The sequence below is a fragment of the Crinia signifera genome, chromosome 1, assembly GCF_055691185.1.
Source record: "Crinia signifera chromosome 1, ASM5569118v1, whole genome shotgun sequence".
Taxonomy (NCBI): domain Eukaryota; kingdom Metazoa; phylum Chordata; class Amphibia; order Anura; family Myobatrachidae; genus Crinia; species Crinia signifera.
The window spans coordinates 481,258,625-481,282,131 of NC_139217.1; the positions used below are offsets into that span (position 1 = coordinate 481,258,625).

The window sequence follows — 23,507 nt, forward strand, 5'->3', positions numbered from 1 at the left end:
GCCCTAGTACATAGGTGTCTCCGTGTATGTATCATATACTATCGCCCACCCTAAGGTCACCTCACACTCAGGTCAGGATAGGGCAGTAGGGGCTGCTAATAGTAGTGCAGCCCTAGTACATAGGTGTCTCCGTGTATGTATCATATACTATCGCCCACCCTGAGGTCACCTCACACTCAGGTCAGGATAGGGCAGTAGGGGCTGCTAATAGTAGTGCCGCCCTAGTACATAGGTGTCTCCTTGTATGTATCCTATACTATCGCCCACCCTGAGGTCACCTCACACTCAGGTCAGGATAGGGCAGTAGGGGCTGCTAATAGTAGTGCCGCCCTAGTACATAGGTGTCTCCGTGTATGTATCCTATACTATCGCCCACCCTGAGGTCACCTCACACTCAGGTCAGGATAGGGCTGTAGGGGCTGCTAATAGTTGTGCCGCCCTAGTATATAGGTGTCTCCGTGTATGTATCATATACTATCGCCCATCCTGAGGTCACCTCACACTCAGGTCAGGATAGGGCAGTAGGGGCTGCTAATAGTAGTGCCGCCCTAGTACATAGGTGTCTCCGTGTAGGTATCATATACTATCGCCCATCCTGAGGTCACCTCACACTCAGGTCAGGATAGGGCTGTAGAGGCTGCTAATAGTAGTGCCGCCCTAGTACATAGGTGTCTCCGTGTATGTATCCTATACTATCGCCCACCCTGAGGTCACCTCACACTCAGGTTAGGATAGGGCAGTAGGGGCTGCTAATAGTAGTGCAGCCCTAGTACATAGGTGTCTCCGTGTATGTATCATATACTATCGCCCATCCTGAGGTCACCTCACACTCAGGTCAGGATAGGGCAGTAGGGGCTGCTAATAGTAGTGCAGCCCTAGTACATAGGTGTCTCCGTGTATGTATCATATACTATCGCCAACCCTGAGGTCACCTCACACTCAGGTCAGGATAGGGCAGTAGGGGCTGCTAATAGTAGTGCAGCCCTTCTACATAGGTGTCTCCGTGTATGTATCATATACTATCGCCCATCCTGAGGTCACCTCACACTCAGGTCAGGATAGGGCTGTAGGGGCTGCAAATAGTAGTGCAGCCCTAGTACATAGGTGTCTCCGTGTATGTATCATATACTATCGCCCACCCTGAGGTCACCTCACACTCAGGTCAGGATAGGGCTGTAGGGGCTGCTAATAGTAGTGCCGCCCTAGTACATAGGTGTCTCCATGTGTGTATCATATACTATCGTCCACCCTGAGGTCACCTCACACTCAGGTCAGGATATGGCTGTAGGGGCTGCTAATAGTAGTGCCGCCCTAGTACATAGGTGTCTCCGTGTATGTATCATATACTATCGCCCATCCTGAGGTCACCTCACACTCAGGTCAGGATAGGGCTGTAGGGGCTGCTAATAGTAGTGCCGCCCTAGTACATAGGTGTCTCCGTGTATGTATCATATACTATCGCCCATCCTGAGGTCACCTCACACTCAGGTCAGGATAGGGCTGTAGGGGCTGCTAATAGTAGTGCCGCCCTAGTACATAGGTGTCTCCATGTGTGTATCATATACTATCGCCCACCCTGAGGTCACCTCACACTCAGGTCAGGATATGGCTGTAGGGGCTGCTAATAGTAGTGCCGCCCTAGTACATAGGTGTCTCCGTGTATGTATCATATACTATCGCCCATCCTGAGGTCACCTCACACTCAGGTCAGGATAGGGCTGTAGGGGCTGCTAATAGTAGTGCCGCCCTAGTACATAGGTGTCTCCGTGTATGTATCATATACTATCGCCCACCCTGAGGTCACCTCACACTCAGGTCAGGATAGGGCTGTAGGGGCTGCTAATAGTAGTGCCGCCCTAGTACATAGGTGTCTCCGTGTATGTATCATATACTATCGCCCACCCTGAGGTCACCTCACACTCAGGTCAGGATAGGGCTGTAGGGGCTGCTAATAGTAGTGCCGCCCTAGTACATAGGTGTCTCCATGTATGTATCATATACTATCGCCCATCCTGAGGTCACCTCACACTCAGGTCAGGATAGGGCAGTAGGGGCTGCTAATAGTAGTGCCGCCCTAGTACATAGGTGTCTCCATGTATGTATCATATACTATCGCCCATCCTGAGGTCACCTCACACTCAGGTCAGGATAGGGCTGTAGGGGCTGCTAATAGTAGTGCCGCCCTAGTACATAGGTGTCTCCGTGTATGTATCATATACTATCGCCCACCCTGAGGTCACCTCACACTCAGGTCAGGATAGGGCTGTAGGGGCTGCTAATAGTAGTGCCGCCCTAGTACATAGGTGTCTCCGTGTATGTATCATATATTATCGCCCACCCTGAGGTCACCTCACACTCAGGTCAGGATAGGGCTGTAGGGGCTGCTAATAGTAGTGCCGCCCTAGTACATAGGTGTCTCCGTGTATGTATCATATACTATCGCCCACCCTGAGATCACCTCACACTCAGGTCAGGATAGGGCAGTAGGGGCTGCTAATAGTAGTGACGCCCTAGTACATAGGTGTCTCCGTGTATGTATCATATACTATCGCCCACCCTGAGGTCACCTCACACTCAGGTCAGGATAGGGCTGTAGGGGCTGCTAATAGTAGTGCCGCCCTAGTACATAGGTGTCTCCATGTATGTATCCTATACTATCGCCCATCCTGAGGTCACCTCACACTCAGGTCAGGATAGGGCAGTAGGGGCTGCTAATAGTAGTGCCACCCTAGTACATAGGTGTCTCCGTGTATGTATCATATACTATCGCCCACCCTGAGGTCACCTCACACTCAGGTCAGGATAGGGCTGTAGAGGCTGCTAATAGTAGTGCAGCCCTAGTACATAGGTGTCTCCATGTATGTATCATATACTATCGCCCACCCTGAGGTCACCTCACACTCAGGTCAGGATAGGGCTGTAGAGGCTATTAATAGTAGTGCCGCCCTAGTACATAGGTGTCTCCATGTATGTATCATATACTATCGCCCATCCTAAGGTCACCTCACACTCAGGTCAGGATAGGGCGGTAGGGGCTGCTAATAGTAGTGCAGCCCTAGTACATAGGTGTCTCCATGTATGTATCATATACTATCGCCCACCCTGAGGTCACCTCACACTCAGGTCAGGATAGGGCTGTAGGGGCTGCTAATAGTAGTGCAGCCCTAGTACATAGGTGTCTCCATGTATGTATCATATACTATCGCCCACCCTGAGGTCACCTCACACTCAGGTCAGGTTAGGGCTGTAGAGGCTGCTAATAGTAGTGCAGCCCTAGTACATAGGTGTCTCCATGTATGTATCATATACTATCGCCCACCCTGAGGTCACCTCACACTCAGGTCAGGATAGGGCTGTAGAGGCTATTAATAGTAGTGCCGCCCTAGTACATAGGTGTCTCCATGTATGTATCATATACTATCGCCCACCCTGAGGTCACCTCACACTCAGGTCAGGATAGGACTGTAGGGGCTGCTAATAGTAGTGCCGCCCTAGTACATAGGTGTCTCCGTGTATGTATCATATACTATCACCCACCCTGAGGTCACCTCACACTCAGGTCAGGATAGGGCTGTAGGGGCTGCTAATAGTAGTGCAGCCCTAGTACATAGGTGTCTCCGTGTATGTATCCTATACTATCGCCCACCCTGAGGTCACCTCACACTCAGGTCAGGATAGGGCTGTAGGGGCTGCTAATAGTAGTGCCGCTCTAGTACATAGGTGTCTCCGTGTATGTATCATATACTATCGCCCATCCTGAGGTCACCTCACACTCAGGTCAGGATAGGGCTGTAGGGGCTGCTAATAGTAGTGCCGCCCTAGTACATAGGTGTCTCCGTGTATGTATCCTATACTATCGCCCATCCTGAGGTCACCTCACACTCAGATCAGGATAGGGCAGTAGGGGCTGCTAATAGTTGTGCAGCCCTAGTACATAGGTGTCTCCATGTATGTATTATATACTATCGCCCACTGTAACGATCAGATCAGGTGATCAATCAATTAACGTATGCCTCCTGTTATGATTATCTGTTCAATCAATGTATGTCTGGTATGTTTGGTAAAATCATGCCGCCTGTGATTATTATGTGGGAGATCAGAACATGTCATGTATTATGTGTGTGGACTATTGGTGACCCAGGGAGTGTAGCCATCTGTGGACTCCTCTGGAGTTAGGATGTAAGATAAGATCTGAGACCCCTCATAAACCAGATTGGGGGGGAGAGCAATAGTGTCCAGCCAACAGGCCAAAAGGTGCTCTGGCCCTGCACTAAATCACCTCTTATCACTTGAGGAATGTATAAAATCTACTTCAAAGCAGGGACAAATTCTTTATGGGAAAGATCCTATATCTAGGGACCTTCACTAGGCTCAGCAAGGGAATGGTTAAAAATCCCAAGGGTGGGAGGGATGAGGGAGTCTGCAAGGTATAACTAAGACTCTTCTCCCTATAGTCAGCGTCACTACCTGGGGGTCGAGCAAGCAGGCTGTAGGCGACGAGAGATTTCTTGTGGAGGACCCCCCCACTTCAGGATTGTAGGATACGGTTCTGTCTTTTTTTCCTTTTATTTTATTTCTGAAATTTGCATTTAAAACTCGTGTGTACTTTTAAAATCACTGTAAAACCTTGTAACTATTTTCTAAAGCTCTGTAGTTTTCTAGGAATAAATAATACATATTCTCAGTCCTGGTTCTGCGTTCTTAAGACTCATTAGCCTCAGAAGAGAAAGGCTGGAAAGCGTTACCATTGTTATCTTGTATTGTGTGGTCAGGGGCGAGCCAAGCCGCCCCTTGCGCAGTTTCAGGCGCTAAAATCAGGTTTTGGCTGGTGGCAGTGTACCTCAAGGAAAGGACCCGAGTGTCCTGAGTGAACCCCAGTCACGGCCGGCGCTGCTCAGATTGACGTATCGGAGCAGGCGACCGGTGGGTCCGTGACATTTGGCGGCAAGCGGTGGGGTGGAGAATTCATTTTTCTCTTTAAGAACTTAAGTGAGTGTGGGTAGAATTTTGTGAGAAATACCCACATCACCAGAATCAGAACTCAGAGCTTTACTATAGTTTTAAAAGTCACACAGTGGATGCAATTTCTGTTCCCTCCCTTCTCTTGTTTTCTTTCCTATCATTTTATTTGACAAGTGTGAGACTCAGGATGTCTGATTACCGGATGATGAGACGTGATGATCTGGCGACTATATGTGTACGGAGGGACATCCCTTGGTCTGGCCTGAGTAAAGAACTGATGATAAAGGCACTCATGGAAGCCGATCGGGTTCTAGCTGCTGGAGGAAGCCAGTCCAGGGACACTCCTACTCCAGGGACTCAGTTGGCACAAGACAACACAAGTGATGCCCCGCCAGGGTCAGATGCATCTGCTGGCAACAGTGAGTCTACACTGCAGAGTTACCTTCAAACTGCTGTCAGGCAAATGAAGGACCTGGACCCCACAATGGCCGTGCAGCTACTGCAGCATTACCAGGCAACTGCTGACAGAGAAGCTGCAGAGCGCCAGGCTGCGGCCGACAGAGAGGCTGCAGAGCGTCAAGCCGAGCGTGAGTACCAGTTGGAACTGGTGAGGCTCAGCTGCCAGAGCGCTGTTGGTAACCCGGGTAGGAAAAAGCCCCGGCATGACCAATTTCCCGTGCTGGAGAAAGATGGTGACCTGGATACTTTCTTCAGGAGTTTCGAAAAGACTTGCCGGCAGTTTGCACTGGACCCCAGTGAATGGGCAAGTTATTTAACCCCTGGGCTGAAGGGAAAGGCTTTGGATGCATTTGCTGACCTTCCCCAGGAGCTGGATGGAGATTATACTGCCATAAAGAAAGCCTTGTTAAAGCGTTTCAACATCACCCCTGAGGCATACCGACAGAAGTTCAGAGACTCAAAGCGCAGCCCCTCTGATACCTATGGGGGCCTGTTAGCACAACTGTCAACCCTATTGCATCAATGGGTTGAGGGCTTGCAAGTAAAGGACTATGATAAATTGAAGGACCTCATTCTGCAGGAGCAGTTCATTGCACTCTGCCCAGCTGAGGTTAAAGAGTGGGTCCTGGACCGGAATCCCGAATCAGCAGAAAAGGCTGCCACCCTGGCAGACCAATACACCAGCACCAGGGCTTCTGTGGCAAAGAAGACCTGGGGGACGCCCGGGCAAGTCAGCTGGAGAGAGCGGAGACCCGGAGAATCGCCCCAGCAGGCCTCTTCAACTAAACCAGCAGCCGCTGCATTTGTTGGGGGGGTGGGGGGAAAACCTGTTTTGGCAACTGGCCGCAGGTGTTTTACTTGCAATGAAGTGGGGCACATCAGTTTCCACTGCCCCAAGAGGAACTCTCCTGTGGGGGGCCCAGCCGTGAAACCTGTGCCTGTCGTCCTGTGTGTAGGAGGACCCCAGGAGAAACCCCGGGACAATCTACAATCAGTCCAGGTAGGACAAACGGTGGCGCTTGGGCTATTAGACTCGGGTGCAGATCTGACGCTCATAGAACCAGCATTGGTGGGCCCAGAGGACATCATCCCAGGAAAGACTATTGCTGTACGGGGGGTGGGTGGGGTCCACCCTGGTGTTCCTATGGCCAGGGTATACCTTGATTGGGGGGTTGGAAGAGGCATCCGTGATGTTGGGGTGCTGGACAATCTACCTGCCAGTGTGCTTTTGGGGACTGATCTTGGAAGGATGCACACTGCCTATGTCAATGAAAGTGATGTTGGTACTGACTCTGTGTTACTAGCTAACCCTTCTGTCCCTCAGGCGACCCCTGCTGAGCTTTACAATAGTAATGTTAATGTATGTGATGTTGCAGATTTGTGTTTAGCAGAACCTATCCCTTTGCAAATGTACAGGGGGGGAGTAGGGCACAATGTCTGTACTAAGGTAGAATTATGTGATGTATCATGGCCAGATAATGTTGTGGAAGCACCAGTATCAGGGGTTATACAGAATACTGAGGCAATCTCTGTGTTAGCAGTTCAGACAAGGAGAGCTGCAGCCCAGAACAGCTGTGATTTAACCCCTGCCTGTGTGGAAGGGGACTCCCTGGAAGTAGACCCCCCTCCACCCCCCTCCCCTCCTGTAGAAGTCTCCAGTTCAGATACTGTCTTGGAGGAGGGGGGGGGTTTACCTGCCTTGTTTCCCCACACTGATCAGCTGCTCAGAAGTGAGGCATTCAAAGCAGAACAGCAGACCGATCCAAGCTTGGCCGCTCTCAGAGAGCAAGCCAAGGAGGTCCCAATGGGGGATAGCTTAGTCAGAGTTTTTGTAGAAAATGGGCTGTTATACCGTGAGCCACATTCCTCAGAGGACCCTGAAGATGAAGGTCCTCACAGGCAGCTGGTGGTTCCACAGGCTTATAGGGAAGGGTTAATGAAAATAGCTCATGAAATTCCCTTAGGCGGACATATGAGTCCGAAAAGAACTCAAGCCCGTTTGAGACCCAATTTTTTCTGGCCTAGTATGGGGAACGATGTACCCAATTACTGTCGCTCCTGCCATGCCGGCCAGTTAGCTGGGAAGCCCGGTGACCAGGGCCGAGCACCTCTCATTTCATTACCACTTATCGCAGAACCATTTGAGCGGGTCGGGGTAGATCTTGTGGGGCCCCTAGCTATCCCCAGCAGCTCAGGGAAACAATATATTCTCACTGTGGTGGACTATGCCACGAGGTACCCCGAAGCTGTAGCACTCTCCTCCATCCGCGCAGACAAAGTGGCGGATGCGCTCATATCCATTTTCTGCAGGGTGGGTTTCCCAAAGGAGATGCTAACTGACCAGGGTACTCAGTTCATGTCCAAGCTCATGCAGAGTCTCTGTAAGAGGATGCAGGTGGATCACCTCATCACCTCTGCCTATCACCCCCAAACGAACGGCCTCTGCGAACGCTTCAATGGTACCCTAAAACAGATGTTGAGGGTCTTTGTGGAGTCCCAGGGAAGGGACTGGGAAAGGTTCTTGCCGCACCTCCTGTTTGCATACAGGGAGGTACCTCAAGAATCAACGGGCTTCTCCCCCTTTGAACTCCTGTATGGGCGCAGTGCACGTGGACCCCTGGATTTGATTAGACAGGAGTGGGAGGGAAGGTTGATCACCCCGGAAACATCCGTGGTGCACTATGTGGTGCAATTCAGGGAGAAAATGCAGTTCCTAATGGAAATGGCACAGAGCAACCTGAAGGCTGCACAGACCAAGCAAAAACAATGGTACGACAGACAGGCTAGAGAACGTATCTTTGAGGTGGGGCAAAGGGTATTGGCTCTGGTTCCCATGAGACAGAACAAGCTGCAGGCTGCCTGGGAGGGTCCCTACACTGTAGTACAGCGTATTAAAGATGTTAATTACATTGTGGAAAAGGGGGAGGGACGTAAGAGGCAGAAGATGTATCATGTCAACATGCTCAAACCTTATCATGAAAGGGGGGCTTGTGTGTTTGCTGTGTGTAGTTTGCCTGAGAATGATCAGGAAATTGACCCCCTGATGGATTTAGCAGCTGCTGCTAAGGAGGGGCGATCCCTGTCTGATGCCCACTTCAGTGATAAACTGACAGAGGCACAGCGAGAACAGCTCACTGACACACTGCAGCCCTACAAGTCACATTTCACAGGGAGGCCTGGGAAGACCCACTTGGTAACTCATCATGTAAACACAGGTAGTCAGACCCCCCTCAGGCAGCCAGCATACCGGGCTTCTCCTGAGGTGCTGGAAGCCATGAAGAGGGAAATTGATGAAATGCTGCAGCTTGGGGTGATTCAACGGTCTCACAGTGCTTGGGCTGCCCCAGTTGTACTAGTCCCAAAGAAGTGTGGGGGCACCCGCTTCTGTGTAGACTATAGGAGGTTAAATGATGCCACTGTGTTTGATGCCTATCCCATGCCCAGGATAGACGAACTGTTAGATCAGCTGGCCCAGGCACGTTACATCACTGTCATGGATTTGAGTAGAGGCTACTGGCAGATCCCACTGTCACCTGAGGCCCGTGAGCGGTCTGCATTTATCACACCATTCGGCCTGTTTGAGTTTCTGGTCATGCCATTTGGAATGAAAAATGCACCTGCGTCCTTTCAGCGCCTGGTTAATGACCTGCTGGAAGGCCAGGAGCGACATGCCGTCGCCTACCTGGATGACATTGCGGTGTTCAGTCAGACCTGGGAAGAGCACCTGATCCATCTGAACAGTGTGTTAAGCAAAATCACTGGGGCTGGGTTGACGATCAAACCAGAGAAATGCCAGCTTGGGCTGGGTGAGGTACACTACCTGGGCCACTGTGTTGGAGGTGGTACCCTTCGCCCAGAGTCAAGCAAAGTAGAGGCTATAACAGAGTGGCCCACTCCCACAACCAAAAAACAGGTCATGTCCTTCCTAGGTACTGCTGGGTACTACCGAAAATTTGTACCCCACTACAGCACCCTAGCAAAACCCCTGACAGACTTAACCAAAAAGAAGTTGCCCCAGGTGGTCAATTGGACGGAGGAATGTGAGGGGGCATTCTTGGCACTGAAGTCTGCATTAGCTAAGTCACCTGTGCTGCAGGCCCCAGATTTCCAAAAGAAGTTTGTGGTGCAGACTGACGCTTCCAATTATGGGTTAGGTGCTGTGCTCAGCCAGGTCAATGAGAAAGGAGAGGAGCATCCCATCCTGTTCTTAAGTAAGAAATTGCTCCCCAGAGAAGTGGCCTATGCCACCGTTGAGAAGGAGTGTTTGGCGATTGTGTGGGCCCTCCAAAAACTCCAGCCATATCTGTATGGACGGGACTTTTTAATCATTACAGATCACAACCCACTAGTATTTCTGAATAGAGTTGCCGGAGATAATGGAAAACTGCTAAGATGGAGCCTCATACTGCAGCAGTACACCTTTACCATCCAGCACAAAAAGGGTGCCCACCACAGTAATGCGGATGGACTCTCGCGGCGAGGTAGTGAATAGCGCACTGACGAGACGATGACGTGGGTCACCGCCTCCGTGCGCCATTTTAAAAGGGGGAGGTGTAACGATCAGATCAGGTGATCAATCAATTAACGTATGCCTCCTGTTATGATTATCTGTTCAATCAATGTATGTCTGGTATGTTTGGTAAAATCATGCCGCCTGTGATTATTATGTGGGAGATCAGAACATGTCATGTATTATGTGTGTGGACTATTGGTGACCCAGGGAGTGTAGCCATCTGTGGACTCCTCTGGAGTTAGGATGTAAGATAAGATCTGAGACCCCTCATAAACCAGATTGGGGGGGAGAGCAATAGTGTCCAGCCAACAGGCCAAAAGGTGCTCTGGCCCTGCACTAAATCACCTCTTATCACTTGAGGAATGTAGAAAATCTACTTCAAAGCAGGGACAAATTCTTTATGGGAAAGATCCTATATCTGGGGACCTTCACTAGGCTCAGCAAGGGAATGTTTAAAAATCCCAAGGGTGGGAGGGATGAGGGAGTCTGCAAGGTATAACTAAGACTCTTCTCCCTATAGTCAGCGTCACTACCTGGGGGTCGAGCAAGCAGGCTGTAGGCGACGAGAGATTTCTTGTGGAGGACCCCCCCACTTCAGGATTGTAGGATACGGTTCTGTCTTTTTTTCCTTTTATTTTATTTCTGAAATTTGCATTTAAAACTTGTGTGTACTTTTAAAATCACTGTAAAACCTTGTAACTATTTTCTAAAGCTCTGTAGTTTTCTAGGAATAAATAATACATATTCTCAGTCCTGGTTCTGCGTTCTTAAGACTCATTAGCCTCAGAAGAGAAAGGCTGGAAAGCGTTACCATTGTTATCTTGTATTGTGTGGTCAGGGGCGAGCCAAGCCGCCCCTTGCGCAGTTTCAGGCGCTAAAATCAGGTTTTGGCTGGTGGCAGTGTACCTCAAGGAAAGGACCCGAGTGTCCTGAGTGAACCCCAGTCACGGCCGGCGCTGCTCAGATTGACGTATCGGAGCAGGCGACCGGTGGGTCCGTGACACCCACCCTGAGGTCACCTCACACTCAGGTCAGGATAGGGCTGTAGGGGCTGCTAATAGTAGTGCAGCCCTAGTACATAGGTGTCTCCGTGTATGTATCATATACTATCGCCCATCCTAAGGTCACCTCACACTCAGGTCAGGATAGGGCGGTAGGGGCTGCTAATAGTAGTGCAGCCCTAGTACATAGGTGTCTCCATGTATGTATCATATACTATCGCCCACCCTGAGGTCACCTCACACTCAGGTCAGGATAGGGCGGTAGGGGCTGCTAATAGTAGTGCCGCCCTAGTACATAGGTGTCTCCGTGTATGTATCATATACTATCGCCCACCCTGAGGTCACCTCACACTCAGGTCAGGATAGGGCAGTAGGGGCTGCTAATAGTAGTGCAGCCCTAGTACATAGGTGTCTCCGTGTATGTATCATATACTATCACCCACCCTGAGGTCACCTCACACTCAGGTCAGGATAGGGCAGTAGGGGCTGCTAATAGTAGTGCAGCCCTAGTACATAGGTGTCTCCGTGTATGTATTATATACTATCGCCCACCCTGAGGTCACCTCACACTCAGGTCAGGATAGGGCAGTAGGGGCTGCTAAAAGTAGTGCAGCCCTAGTACATAGGTGTCTCCATGTATGTATCATATACTATCGCCCATCCTGAGGTCACCTCACACTCAGGTCAGGATAGGGCAGTAGGGGCTGCTAATAGTAGTGCAGCCCTAGTACATGGGTGTCTCCATGTATGTATCATATACTATCGCCCATCCTGAGGTCACCTCACACTCAGGTCAGGATAGGGCTGTAGGGGCTGCTAATAGTAGTGCAGCCCTAGTACATAGGTGTCTCCATGTATGTATCCTATACTATCGCCCACCCTGAGGTCACCTCACACTCAGGTTAGGATAGGGCTGTAGGGGCTGCTAATAGTAGTGCAGCCCTAGTACATAGGTGTCTCCATGTATGTATCATATACTATCGCCCACCCTGAGGTCACCTCACACTCAGGTCAGGATAGGGCAGTAGGGGCTGCTAATAGTAGTGCCGCCCTAGTACATAGGTGTCTCCATGTATGTATCATATACTATCGCCCACCTTGAGGTCACCTCACACTAAGGTCAGGATAGGGCAGTAGGGGCTGCTAATAGTAGTGCCGCCCTAGTACATAGGTGTCTCCGTGTATGTATCATATACTATCGCCCACCCTGAGGTCACCTCACACTCAGGTCAGGATAGGGCTGTAGAGGCTGCTAATAGTAGTGCCGCCCTAGTACATAGGTGTCTCCGTGTATGTATCATATACTATCGCCCACCCTGAGGTCACCTCACACTCAGGTCAGGATAGGGCAGTAGGGGCTGCTAATAGTAGTGCAGCCCTAGTACATAGGTGTCTCAGTGTATGTATCATATACTATCGCCCATCCTGAGGTCACCTCACACTCAGGTCAGGATAGGGCAGTAGGGGCTGCTAATAGTAGTGCAGCCCTAGTACATAGGTGTCTCCGTGTATGTATCATATACTATCGCCCACCCTGAGGTCACCTCACACTCAGGTCAGGATAGGGCTGTAGGGGCTGCTAATAGTAGTGCAGCCCTAGTACATAGGTGTCTCCATGTATGTATCCTATACTATCGCCCACCCTGAGGTCACCTCACACTCAGGTCAGGATAGGGCTGTAGGGGCTGCTAATAGTAGTGCCGCCCTAGTGCATAGGTGTCTCCATGTATGTATCATATACTATCGCCCACCCTGAGGTCACCTCACACTCAGGTCAGGATAGGGCTGTAGAGGCTGCTAATAGTAGTGCCGCCCTAGTACATAGGTGTCTCCATGTATGTATCCTATACTATCGCCCACCCTGAGGTCACCTCACACTCAGGTCAGGATAGGGCTGTAGGGGCTGCTAATAGTAGTGCCGCCCTAGTACATAGGTGTCTCCGTGTATGTATCATGCTGCCTCCTCTGTCCTCTCTGCAGATACTTCAGGCCTGGAGCGCCCCCAGTCATCAACCCGCTGAGTGCCCACTTCCCCCGGGACACAGCTGTGCCAGGATCATTTACACTGACACTCACATGGACCTTACCCAACAGGACAACCGGGGTGTTCAACATCACCAGCCCCCTCCCGGGAGACTGGTTCCTGGCAGCCCACCTACCCAAGGACGAGGGCAAGATCACCATCAAGGTCCAACAGTTCTCAGCGCTCTCTATGTGACTGAGCTGTCTCTCTCTGTCTCTGTGACTGAGCTGTCTCTCTCTGTCTCTGTGACTGAGCTGTCTCTCTGTGACTGAGCTGTCTCTCTCTGTGACTGAGCTGTCTCTCTCTGTCTCTGTGACTGAGCTGTCTCTCTGTGACTGAGCTGTGTCTCTCTGTCTCTGTGACTGAGCTGTCTCTCTCTGTCTCTGTGACTGAGCTGTCTCTCTCTGTCTCTGTGACTGAGCTGTGTCTCTGTGACTGAGCTGTCTCTCTCTGTGACTGAGCTGTCTCTCTCTGTCTATGTGACTGAGCTGTCTCTCTCTGTGACTGAGGTGTCTCTCTCTGTCTCTGCGACTGAGCTGTCTCTCTCTGTCTCTGCGACTGAGCTGTCTCTCTCTGTCTCTGCGACTGAGCTGTCTCTCTCTGTCTCTGCGACTGAGCTGTCTCTCTCTGTCTCTCTTTGATTGAGCTGTCTCTCTGTCTCTGTGATTGAGCTGTCTCTCTATGTGACTGAGCTGTCTCTCTCTGTGACTGAGCTGTCTCTCTCTCTGTCTCTCTGTGACTGAGCTGTCTCTCTCTGTCTCTGTGACTAAGCTGTGTCTCTGTCTCTGTGACTGAGCTGTGTCTCTCTCTCTGTCTCTGAGCTGTGTCTCTCTCTCTGTGACTGAGCTGCCTCTCTCTCTGTCTCTGTGACTGAGCTGTCTCTTTATATCTCTTTGACTGGGCTGTCTCTTTATATCTGTTACTGAGCTGTCTCTTTCTGTCTGTGACTGAGACGTATCTCTCTTTCTCTGTGACTGAGCTGTCTCTCTCTGTCTCTGTGACTGAGCTGTCTCTCTCTGTCTCTGTGACTGAGCAGTGTCTCTCTGTCTGTCTCTGTGACCGAGCTGTCTCTTTCTCTGTGACTGAGCTGTGTCTCTCTCTGTCTCTGTTACTGAGCTGTCTCTCTCTGTGACTGAGCTGTCTCTCTCTCTCTGTCCCTGTGACTGAGATGTCTCTCTTTCTCTGTGATTGAGCTGTCTCTGTCTCTGTGATTGAGCTGTCTCTCTCTCTGTCTCTGTGACTGAGCTGTCTCTCTCTGTCTCTGTGACTGAGCTGTCTCTCTCTGTCTCGGTGACTGAGCTGTCTCTCTCTGTCTCTGTGACTGAGCTGTCTCTCTCTCTGTCTATGTGACTGAGCTGTCTCTCTCTCTGTGACTGAGCTGTCTCTCTCTGTCTCTGTGACTGAGCTGTCTCTCTCTGTCTCTGTGATTGAGCTGTCTCTCTCTGTCTCTGTGACTGAGCTGTCTCTCTTTCTCTGTGACTGAGCTTTCTATCTCTGTCTCTGTGACTGAGCTGTCTCTTTCTCTGTCTATGTGACTGAGCTGTGTCTCTCTGTCTCTGTGTCTGAGCTGTGTCTCTCTCTCTGTGACTGAGCTGTCTCTCTCTCTGTCTCTGTGACTGAGCTGTCTCTTTAAATCTCTTTGACTGGGCTGTCTCTTTATATCTGTTATTGAGCTGTCTCTTTCTGTCTGTTACTGAGACGTATCTCTCGGTCTCTGTGACTGAGCTGTCTCTCTCGGTCTCTGTGACTGAGCAGTCTCTCTCGGTCTCTGTGACTGAGCTGTCTCTTTATATCTCTTTGACTGGGCTGTCTCTTTATATCTGTTACTGAGCTGTCTCTTTCTGTCTGTGACTGAGACGTATCTCTCTTTCTCTGTGATTGAGCTGTCTCTGTCTCTGTGATTGAGCTGTCTCTCTCTCTGTCTCTGTGACTGAGCTGTCTCTCTCGGTCTCTGTGACTGAGCTGTCTCTCTCGGTCTCTGTGACTGAGCTGTATCTCTCTGTCTCCGTGACTGAGCTGTCTCTCTCTGTCTATGTGACTGAGCTGTGTCTCTCTCTGTCTCTGACTGAGCTGTCTCTCTCCGTCTCTGTGACTGAGGTGTCTCTCTCTGTCTCTCTGACTTAGCTGTCTCTCTCTGTCTCTGTGACTGAGCTTTCTCTCTCTGTCTCTGTGACTGAGCTGTCTCTCTCTGTCTCTGTGACTGAGCTGTCTTTCTCTGTCTCTGTGACTGAGCTGTCACTCTCTGTCTCTGTGACTGAGCTGTCTCTCTCTATCTCTGCGACTGAGCTGTCCCTCTCTTTGTCTCTATGACTGAGCTGTCTCTCTCTGTCTCTGTGACTGAGCTGTCTCTTTATATCTCTTTGACTGGGCTGTCTCTTTATATCTGTTACTGAGCTGTCTCTTTCTGTCTGTGACTGAGACGTATCTCTCTTTCTCTGTGACTGAGCTGTCTCTCTCTGTCTCTGTGACTGAGCTGTCTCTCTCTGTCTCTGTGACTGAGCAGTGTCTCTCTGTCTGTCTCTGTGACCGAGCTGTCTCTTTCTCTGTGACTGAGCTGTGTCTCTCTCTGTCTCTGTTACTGAGCTGTCTCTCTCTGTGACTGAGCTGTCTCTCTCTCTCTGTCCCTGTGACTGAGATGTCTCTCTTTCTCTGTGATTGAGCTGTCTCTGTCTCTGTGATTGAGCTGTCTCTCTCTCTGTCTCTGTGACTGAGCTGTCTCTCTCTGTCTCTGTGACTGAGCTGTCTCTCTCTGTCTCGGTGACTGAGCTGTCTCTCTCTGTCTCTGTGACTGAGCTGTCTCTCTCTCTGTCTATGTGACTGAGCTGTCTCTCTCTCTGTGACTGAGCTGTCTCTCTCTGTCTCTGTGACTGAGCTGTCTCTCTCTGTCTCTGTGATTGAGCTGTCTCTCTCTGTCTCTGTGACTGAGCTGTCTCTCTTTCTCTGTGACTGAGCTTTCTATCTCTGTCTCTGTGACTGAGCTGTCTCTTTCTCTGTCTATGTGACTGAGCTGTGTCTCTCTGTCTCTGTGTCTGAGCTGTGTCTCTCTCTCTGTGACTGAGCTGTCTCTCTCTCTGTCTCTGTGACTGAGCTGTCTCTTTAAATCTCTTTGACTGGGCTGTCTCTTTATATCTGTTATTGAGCTGTCTCTTTCTGTCTGTTACTGAGACGTATCTCTCGGTCTCTGTGACTGAGCTGTCTCTCTCGGTCTCTGTGACTGAGCAGTCTCTCTCGGTCTCTGTGACTGAGCTGTCTCTTTATATCTCTTTGACTGGGCTGTCTCTTTATATCTGTTACTGAGCTGTCTCTTTCTGTCTGTGACTGAGACGTATCTCTCTTTCTCTGTGATTGAGCTGTCTCTGTCTCTGTGATTGAGCTGTCTCTCTCTCTGTCTCTGTGACTGAGCTGTCTCTCTCGGTCTCTGTGACTGAGCTGTCTCTCTCGGTCTCTGTGACTGAGCTGTATCTCTCTGTCTCCGTGACTGAGCTGTCTCTCTCTGTCTATGTGACTGAGCTGTGTCTCTCTCTGTCTCTGACTGAGCTGTCTCTCTCCGTCTCTGTGACTGAGGTGTCTCTCTCTGTCTCTCTGACTTAGCTGTCTCTCTCTGTCTCTGTGACTGAGCTTTCTCTCTCTGTCTCTGTGACTGAGCTGTCTCTCTCTGTCTCTGTGACTGAGCTGTCTTTCTCTGTCTCTGTGACTGAGCTGTCACTCTCTGTCTCTGTGACTGAGCTGTCTCTCTCTATCTCTGCGACTGAGCTGTCCCTCTCTTTGTCTCTATGACTGAGCTGTCTCTCTCTGTCTCTGTGACTGAGCTGTCTCTCTCTGTCTCTCTGTGGCTGAGCTGTCTCTCTCTGTCTCTCTGTGACTGAGCTGTCTCTCTCCATGTCTCTGTGACTGAGCTGTGTCTCTCCATGTCTCTGTGACTGAGCTGTCTCTCTTTCTCTGTGACTGAGCTGTCTCTCTTTCTCTGTGATTGAGCTGTCTCTCTCTGTCTCTGTGACTGAGCTGTCTCTCTCTGTCTGTGACTGAGCTCTCTCTGTCTCTGTGACTGAGCTGTCTCTCTCTGTCTCTGTGACTGAGCTGTCTCTCTCTGTCTCGGTGACTGAGCTGTCTTTCTCTGTCTCTGTGACTGAGCTGTCTCTCTCGGTGACTGAGCTGTCTCTCTCTCTGTCTCTGTGACTGAGCTGTCTCTCTTTCTCTGTGATTGAGCTGTCTCTGTCTCTGTGATTGAGCTGTCTCTCTCTCTCTCTGTGACTGAGCTGTCTCTCTCTCTGTGACTGAGCTGTCTCTCTCTGTCTCTGTGACTGAGCTGTCTCTCTCTGTCTCTGTGATTGAGCTGTCTCTCTCTGTCTCTGTGACTGAGCTGTCTCTCTCTGTCTCTGTGACTGAGCTGTCTCTCTCTGTGACTGAGCTGTCTCTCTCTGTCTCTGTGACTGAGCTGTCTCTTTATATCTCTTTGACTGGGCTGTCTCTTTATATCTGTTACTAAGCTGTCTCTTTATGTCTGTGACTGAGCTGTATCTCTCTTTCTCTGTGACTGAGCTTTCTATCTCTGTCTCTGTGACTGAGCCGTCTCTTTCTCTGTCTATGTGACTGAGCTGTGTCTCTCTGTCTCTGAGCTGTGTCTCTCTCTGTGACTGAGCTGTCTCTCTCTCTGTCTCTGTGACTGAGCTGTCTCTTTATATCTCTTTGACTGGGCTGTCTCTTTATATCTGTTACTGAGCTGTCTCTTTCTGTCTGTGACTGAGACGTATCTCTCTTTCTCTGTGACTGAGCTGTCTCTCTCTGTCTCTGTGACTGAGCTGTCTCTCTCTGTCTCTGTGACTGAGCTGTCTCTCTCTGTGACTGAGCTGTCTCACTCTGTGACTGAGCTGTCTTTCTCTGTCTCTGTGACTGAGCTGTCTTTCTCTGTCTCTGTGACTGAGCTGTCTCTGTGACTGAGCTGTCACTCTCTGTCTCTGTGACTGAGCTGTCTCTCTCTATCTCTGCGACTGAGCTGTCCCTCTCTTTGTCTCTGTGACTGAGCTGTCTCTCTCTGTCTCTGTGACTGAGCTGTCTCTCTCTGTCTCTCTGTGACTGAGCTGTCTCTCTCTGTCTCTCTGTGACTGAGCTGTCTCTCTCCATGTCTCTGTGACTGAGCTGTCTCTCTCCATGTCTCTGTGACTGAGCTGTCTCTCTTTCTCTGTGACTGAGCTGTCTCTCTTTCTCTGTGATTGAGCTGTCTCTCTCTGTCTCTGTGACTGAGCTGTCTCTCTCTGTCTGTGACTGAGCTCTCTCTCTGTCTCTGTGACTGAGCTGTCTCTCTCTGTCTCTGTGACTGAGCTGTCTCTTTCTGTCTCGGTGACTGAGCTGTCTCTCTCTGACTCTGTGACTGAGCTGTCTCTCTCTGTCTCTGTGACTGAGCTGTCTCTCTTTCTCTGTGATTGAGCTGTCTCTGTCTCTGTGATTGAGCTGTCTCTCTCTCTCTCTGTGACTGAGCTGTCTCTCTCTGTCTCTGTGACTGAGCTGTCTCTCTCTGTCTCTGTGATTGAGCTGTCTCTCTCTGTCTCTGTGACTGAGCTGTCTCTCTCTGTCTCTGTGACTTAGCTGTATCTCTCTGTGACTGAGCTGTCTCTCTCTGTCTCTGTGACTGAGCTGTCTCTTTATATCTCTTTGACTGGGCTGTCTCTTTATATCTGTTACTGAGCTGTCTCTTTATGTCTGTGACTGAGCTGTATCTCTCTTTCTCTGTGACTGAGCTTTCTATCTCTTTCTCTGTGACTGAGCTGTCTCTTTCTCTGTCTATGTGACTGAGCTGTGTCTCTCTGTCTCTGAGCTGTTTCTCTCTCTCTGTGACTGAGCTGCCTCTCTCTCTGTCTCTGTGACTGAGCTGTCTCTTTATATCTCTTTGACTGGGCTGTCTCTTTATATCTGTTACTGAGCTGTCTCTTTCTGTCTGTGACTGAGACGTATCTCTCTTTCTCTGTGACTGAGCTGTCTCTCTCTGTCTCTGTGACTGAGCTGTCTCTCTCTGTCTCTGTGACTGAGCAGTGTCTCTCTGTCTGTCTCTGTGACCGAGCTGTCTCTTTCTCTATGACTGAGCTGTGTCTCTCTCTGTCTCTGTGACTGAGCTGTCTCTCTCTGTGACTGAGCTGTCTCTCTCTCTCTGTCCCTGTGACTGAGATGTCTCTCTTTCTCTGTGATTGAGCTGTCTCTGTCTCTGTGATTGAGCTGTCTCTCTCTCTTTCTCTGTGACTGAGCTGTCTCTCTCTGTCTCGGTGACTGAGCTGTCTCTCTCTGTCTCTGTGACTGAGCTGTCTCTCTCTCTGTCTATGTGACTGAGCTGTCTCTCTCTCTGTGACTGAGCTGTCTCTCTCTGTCTCTGTGACTGAGCTGTCTCTCTCTGTCTCTGTGATTGAGCTGTCTCTCTCTGTCTCTGTGACTGAGCTGTCTCTCTTTCTCTGTGACTGAGCTTTCTATCTCTGTCTCTGTGACTGAGCTGTCTCTTTCTCTGTCTATGTGACTGAGCTGTGTCTCTCTGTCTCTGTGTCTGAGCTGTGTCTCTCTCTCTGTGACTGAGTTGTCTCTCTCTCTGTCTCTGTGACTGAGCTGTCTCTTTAAATCTCTTTGACTGGGCTGTCTCTTTATATCTGTTATTGAGCTGTCTCTTTCTGTCTGTTACTGAGACGTATCTCTCGGTCTCTGTGACTGAGCTGTCTCTCTCGGTCTCTGTGACTGAGCAGTCTCTCTCGGTCTCTGTGACTGAGCTGTCTCTTTATATCTCTTTGACTGGGCTGTCTCTTTATATCTGTTACTGAGCTGTCTCTTTCTGTCTGTGACTGAGACGTATCTCTCTTTCTCTGTGATTGAGCTGTCTCTGTCTCTGTGATTGAGCTGTCTCTCTCTGTCTCTGTGACTGAGCTGTCTCTCTCGGTCTCTGTGACTGAGCTGTCTCTCTCGGTCTCTGTGACTGAGCTGTCTCTCTCGGTCTCTGTGACTGAGCTGTCTCTCTCGGTCTCTGTGACTGAGCTGTATCTCTCTGTCTCTGTGACTGAGCTGTCTCTCTCTGTCTATGTGACTGAGCTGTGTCTCTCTCTGTCTCTGACTGAGCTGTCTCTCTCCGTCTCTGTGACTGAGGTGTCTCTCTCTGTCTCTCTGACTTAGCTGTCTCTCTCTGTCTCTGTGACTGAGCTTTCTCTCTCTGTCTCTGTGACTGAGCTGTCTCTCTCTGTCTCTGTGACTGAGCTGTCTTTCTCTGTCTCTGTGACTGAGCTGTCACTCTCTGTCTCTGTGACTGAGCTGTCTCTCTCTATCTCTGCGACTGAGCTGTCCCTCTCTTTGTCTCTATGACTGAGCTGTCTCTCTCTGTCTCTGTGACTGAGCTGTCTCTCTCTGTCTCTCTGTGGCTGAGCTGTCTCTCTCTGTCTCTCTGTGACTGAGCTGTCTCTCTCCATGTCTCTGTGACTGAGCTGTGTCTCTCCATGACTCTGTGACTGAGCTGTCTCTCTTTCTCTGTGACTGAGCTGTCTCTCTTTCTCTGTGATTGAGCTGTCTCTCTCTGTCTCTGTGACTGAGCTGTCTCTCTCTGTCTGTGACTGAGCTGTCTCTCTCTGTCTCTGTGACTGAGCTGTCTCTCTCTGTCTCTGTGACTGAGCTGTCTCTCTCTGTCTCGGTGACTGAGCTGTCTTTCTCTGTCTCTGTGACTGAGCTGTCTCTCTCGGTGACTGAGCTGTCTCTCTCTCTGTCTCTGTGACTGAGCTGTCTCTCTTTCTCTGTGATTGAGCTGTCTCTGTCTCTGTGATTGAGCTGTCTCTCTCTCTGTGACTGAGCTGTCTCTCTCTCTGTGACTGAGCTGTCTCTCTCTGTCTCTGTGACTGAGCTGTCTCTCTCTGTCTCTGTGATTGAGCTGTCTCTCTCTGTCTCTGTGACTGAGCTGTCTCTCTCTGTCTCTGTGACTGAGCTGTCTCTCTCTGTCTCTGTGACTGAGCTGTCTCTCTCTGTGACTGAGCTGTCTCTATCTGTCTCTGTGACTGAGCTGTCTCTTTATATCTCTTTGACTGGGCTGTCTCTTTATATCTGTTACTAAGCTGTCTCTTTATGTCTGTGACTGAGCTGTATCTCTCTTTCTCTGTGACTGAGCTTTCTATCTCTGTCTCTGTGACTGAGCTGTCTCTTTCTCTGTCTATGTGACTGAGCTGTGTCTCTCTGTCTCTGAGCTGTGTCTCTCTCTCTGTGACTGAGCTGTCTCTTTCTCTGTCTATGTGACTGAGCTGTGTCTCTCTGTCTCTGAGCTGTTTCTCTCTCTCTGTGACTGAGCTGTCTCTCTCTCTGTCTCTGTGACTGAGCTGTCTCTTTATATCTCTTTGACTGGGCTGTCTCTTTATATCTGTTACTGAGCTGTCTCTTTCTGTCTGTGACTGAGACGTATCTCTCTTTCTCTGTGACTGAGCTGTCTCTCTCTGTCTCTGTGACTGAGCTGTCTCTCTCTGTCTCTGTGACTGAGCTGTCTCTCTCTGTGACTGAGCTGTCTCACTCTGTGACTAAGCTGTCTTTCTCTGTCTCTGTGACTGAGCTGTATCTCTCTTTCTCTGTGACTGAGCTGTCTCTCTCTGTCTCTGTGACTGAGCTGTGTCTCTCTCTGTCTCTGTGACTGAGCTGTCTCTCTCGGTCTCTGTGACTGAGCTCTCTCTCTCGGTCTCTGTGACTGAGCTGTGTCTCTGCGACTGAGCTGTCCCTCTCTGTCTCTGTGACTGAGCTGTCTCTTTATATCTCTTTGACTGGGCTGTCTCTTTATATCTGTTACTGAACTGTCTCTTTCTGTCTGTGACTGAGACAAATCTCTCTTTCTCTGTGACTGAGCTGTCTCTCTCTGTCTCTGTGACTGAGCTGTGTCTCTCTCTGTCTCTGTGACTGAGCTGTGTCTCTCTCTGTTTCTGTGACTGAGCTGTGTCTCTCTGTCTGTCTCTGTGACCGAGCTGTCTCTTTCTCTGTGACTGAGCTGTGTCTCTCTCTGTCTCTGTGACTGAGCTGTGTCTCTCTCTGTCTCTGTGACTGAGCTGTGTCTCTCTCTGTTTCTGTGACTGAGCTGTGTCTCTCTGTCTGTCTCTGTGACCGAGCTGTCTCTTTCTCTGTCTCTGTGACTGAGCTGTGTCTCTCTCTGTCTCTGGGACTGAGCTGTCTCTCTCTATCTCTGGGACTGAGCTGTCTCTCTCTGTCTCTGTGACTGAGCTGTCTCTCTCTGTCTCTGTGACTGAGCTGTGTCTCTCTCTCTGTCTCTGTGACCGAGCTGTCTCTCTCTGTCTCTGTGATTGAGCTGTCTCTCTCTGTCTCTGTGACTGAGCTGTCTCTTTCTCTGTGACTGAGCTGTGTCTCTCTCTGTTTCTGTGACTGAGCTGTCTTTCTCTGTCCATGTGACTGAGCTGTGTGTCTCTCTCTGTCTCTGTGACTGAGCTGTGTCTCGCTCTGTCTCTGTGACTGAGCTGTGTGTCTCTCTCTGTCTCTGTGACTGAGCTGTGTCTCTGTGACTGAGCTGTGTCTCTCTCTGTCTCTGTGACTGAGTTGTGTCTCTCTGTCTGTCTCTGTGACCGAGCTGTCTTTTTCTCTGTCTCTGTGACTGAGCTGTGTCTCTCTCTGTCTCTGTGACTGAGCTGTCTCTCTTTGTCTCTGTGACTGAGCTGTGTCTCTCTCTCTGTCTCTGTCTCTGTGACCGAGCTGTCTCTTTCTCTGTCTCTGTGACTGAGCTGTGTCTCTCTCTGTCTCTGTGACTGAGCTGTGTCTCTCTCTGTCTCTGTGACTGAGCTGTCTCTCTCTGTCTCTGTGACTGAGCTTTCTCTCTCTGGTGTCATGTTGTCTTTGCATCTTTTACTGAGCTGTCTCTCTGACATCACACTGTCTCTCTCCGTTACTGATATGTCTCTCTGATGTGCTCAGTGTAGTGCTGGGGTATCCCACGTTCCTATGATGTGCTCAGTGTAGTGCTGGGGTACTCAGCGTCCCAGTGATGTGCTCAGTGTAGTGCTGGGGTACCCCATCATGTGCTCAGTGTAGTGCTAGGGTACCTCATCATGTGCTCAGTGTAGTGCTGGGGTACCCTGCATCCCCATAATGTTAATTAACAAATGAACAGGTTGGTCACCTGATGATGAGAGTCCTGAGCAATGTCACTATAGCCGGCGCAATGAAAGGATAAGTAGTGTCAAGCGTCAATAACAGACCACCTCTGTCAAACCATACGTATTATTAAGACTAATTGAATCATCATTACTGTTACTTGTGTGATTTTGGTTGACAGGTTGTCACGGACCCACCGGTCGCCTGCTCCGATACAACAATCTGAGCAGCTCCGGCCGTGACTGGGGTTCACTTTGGACTCTCGGGTCTTTTACTTGAGGTACACTGCCACCAGCCAAAACATGATTTTAGCGCTTGAAACTGCGCAATGGGCGGCTTGGCTCGCACCTGACCGCACAATACAATATACGGTACTTATGTATTATCTGGGCTCCCATGTTAAATGCACCCCATTTTTTCATACCCCTACTATCCAACTACGCATGGAGTTGATTTTATATAG

The 23,507-nt window shown here is 50.0% G+C and overlaps 1 protein-coding gene across 1 annotated transcript in view; it reads left to right on the forward strand.

Annotated features, from left to right (window-relative positions):
- Positions 1–23,507, forward strand: part of TMEM8B (transmembrane protein 8B) — a 182,750-nt gene that overhangs the window by 113,834 nt on the left and 45,409 nt on the right. The window contains exon 3 of the mRNA XM_083155505.1: positions 12,916–13,123. Coding sequence (XP_083011631.1) covers positions 12,916–13,123 — 208 coding nt within the window. The remainder of the gene's footprint in view (positions 1–12,915; positions 13,124–23,507) is intronic.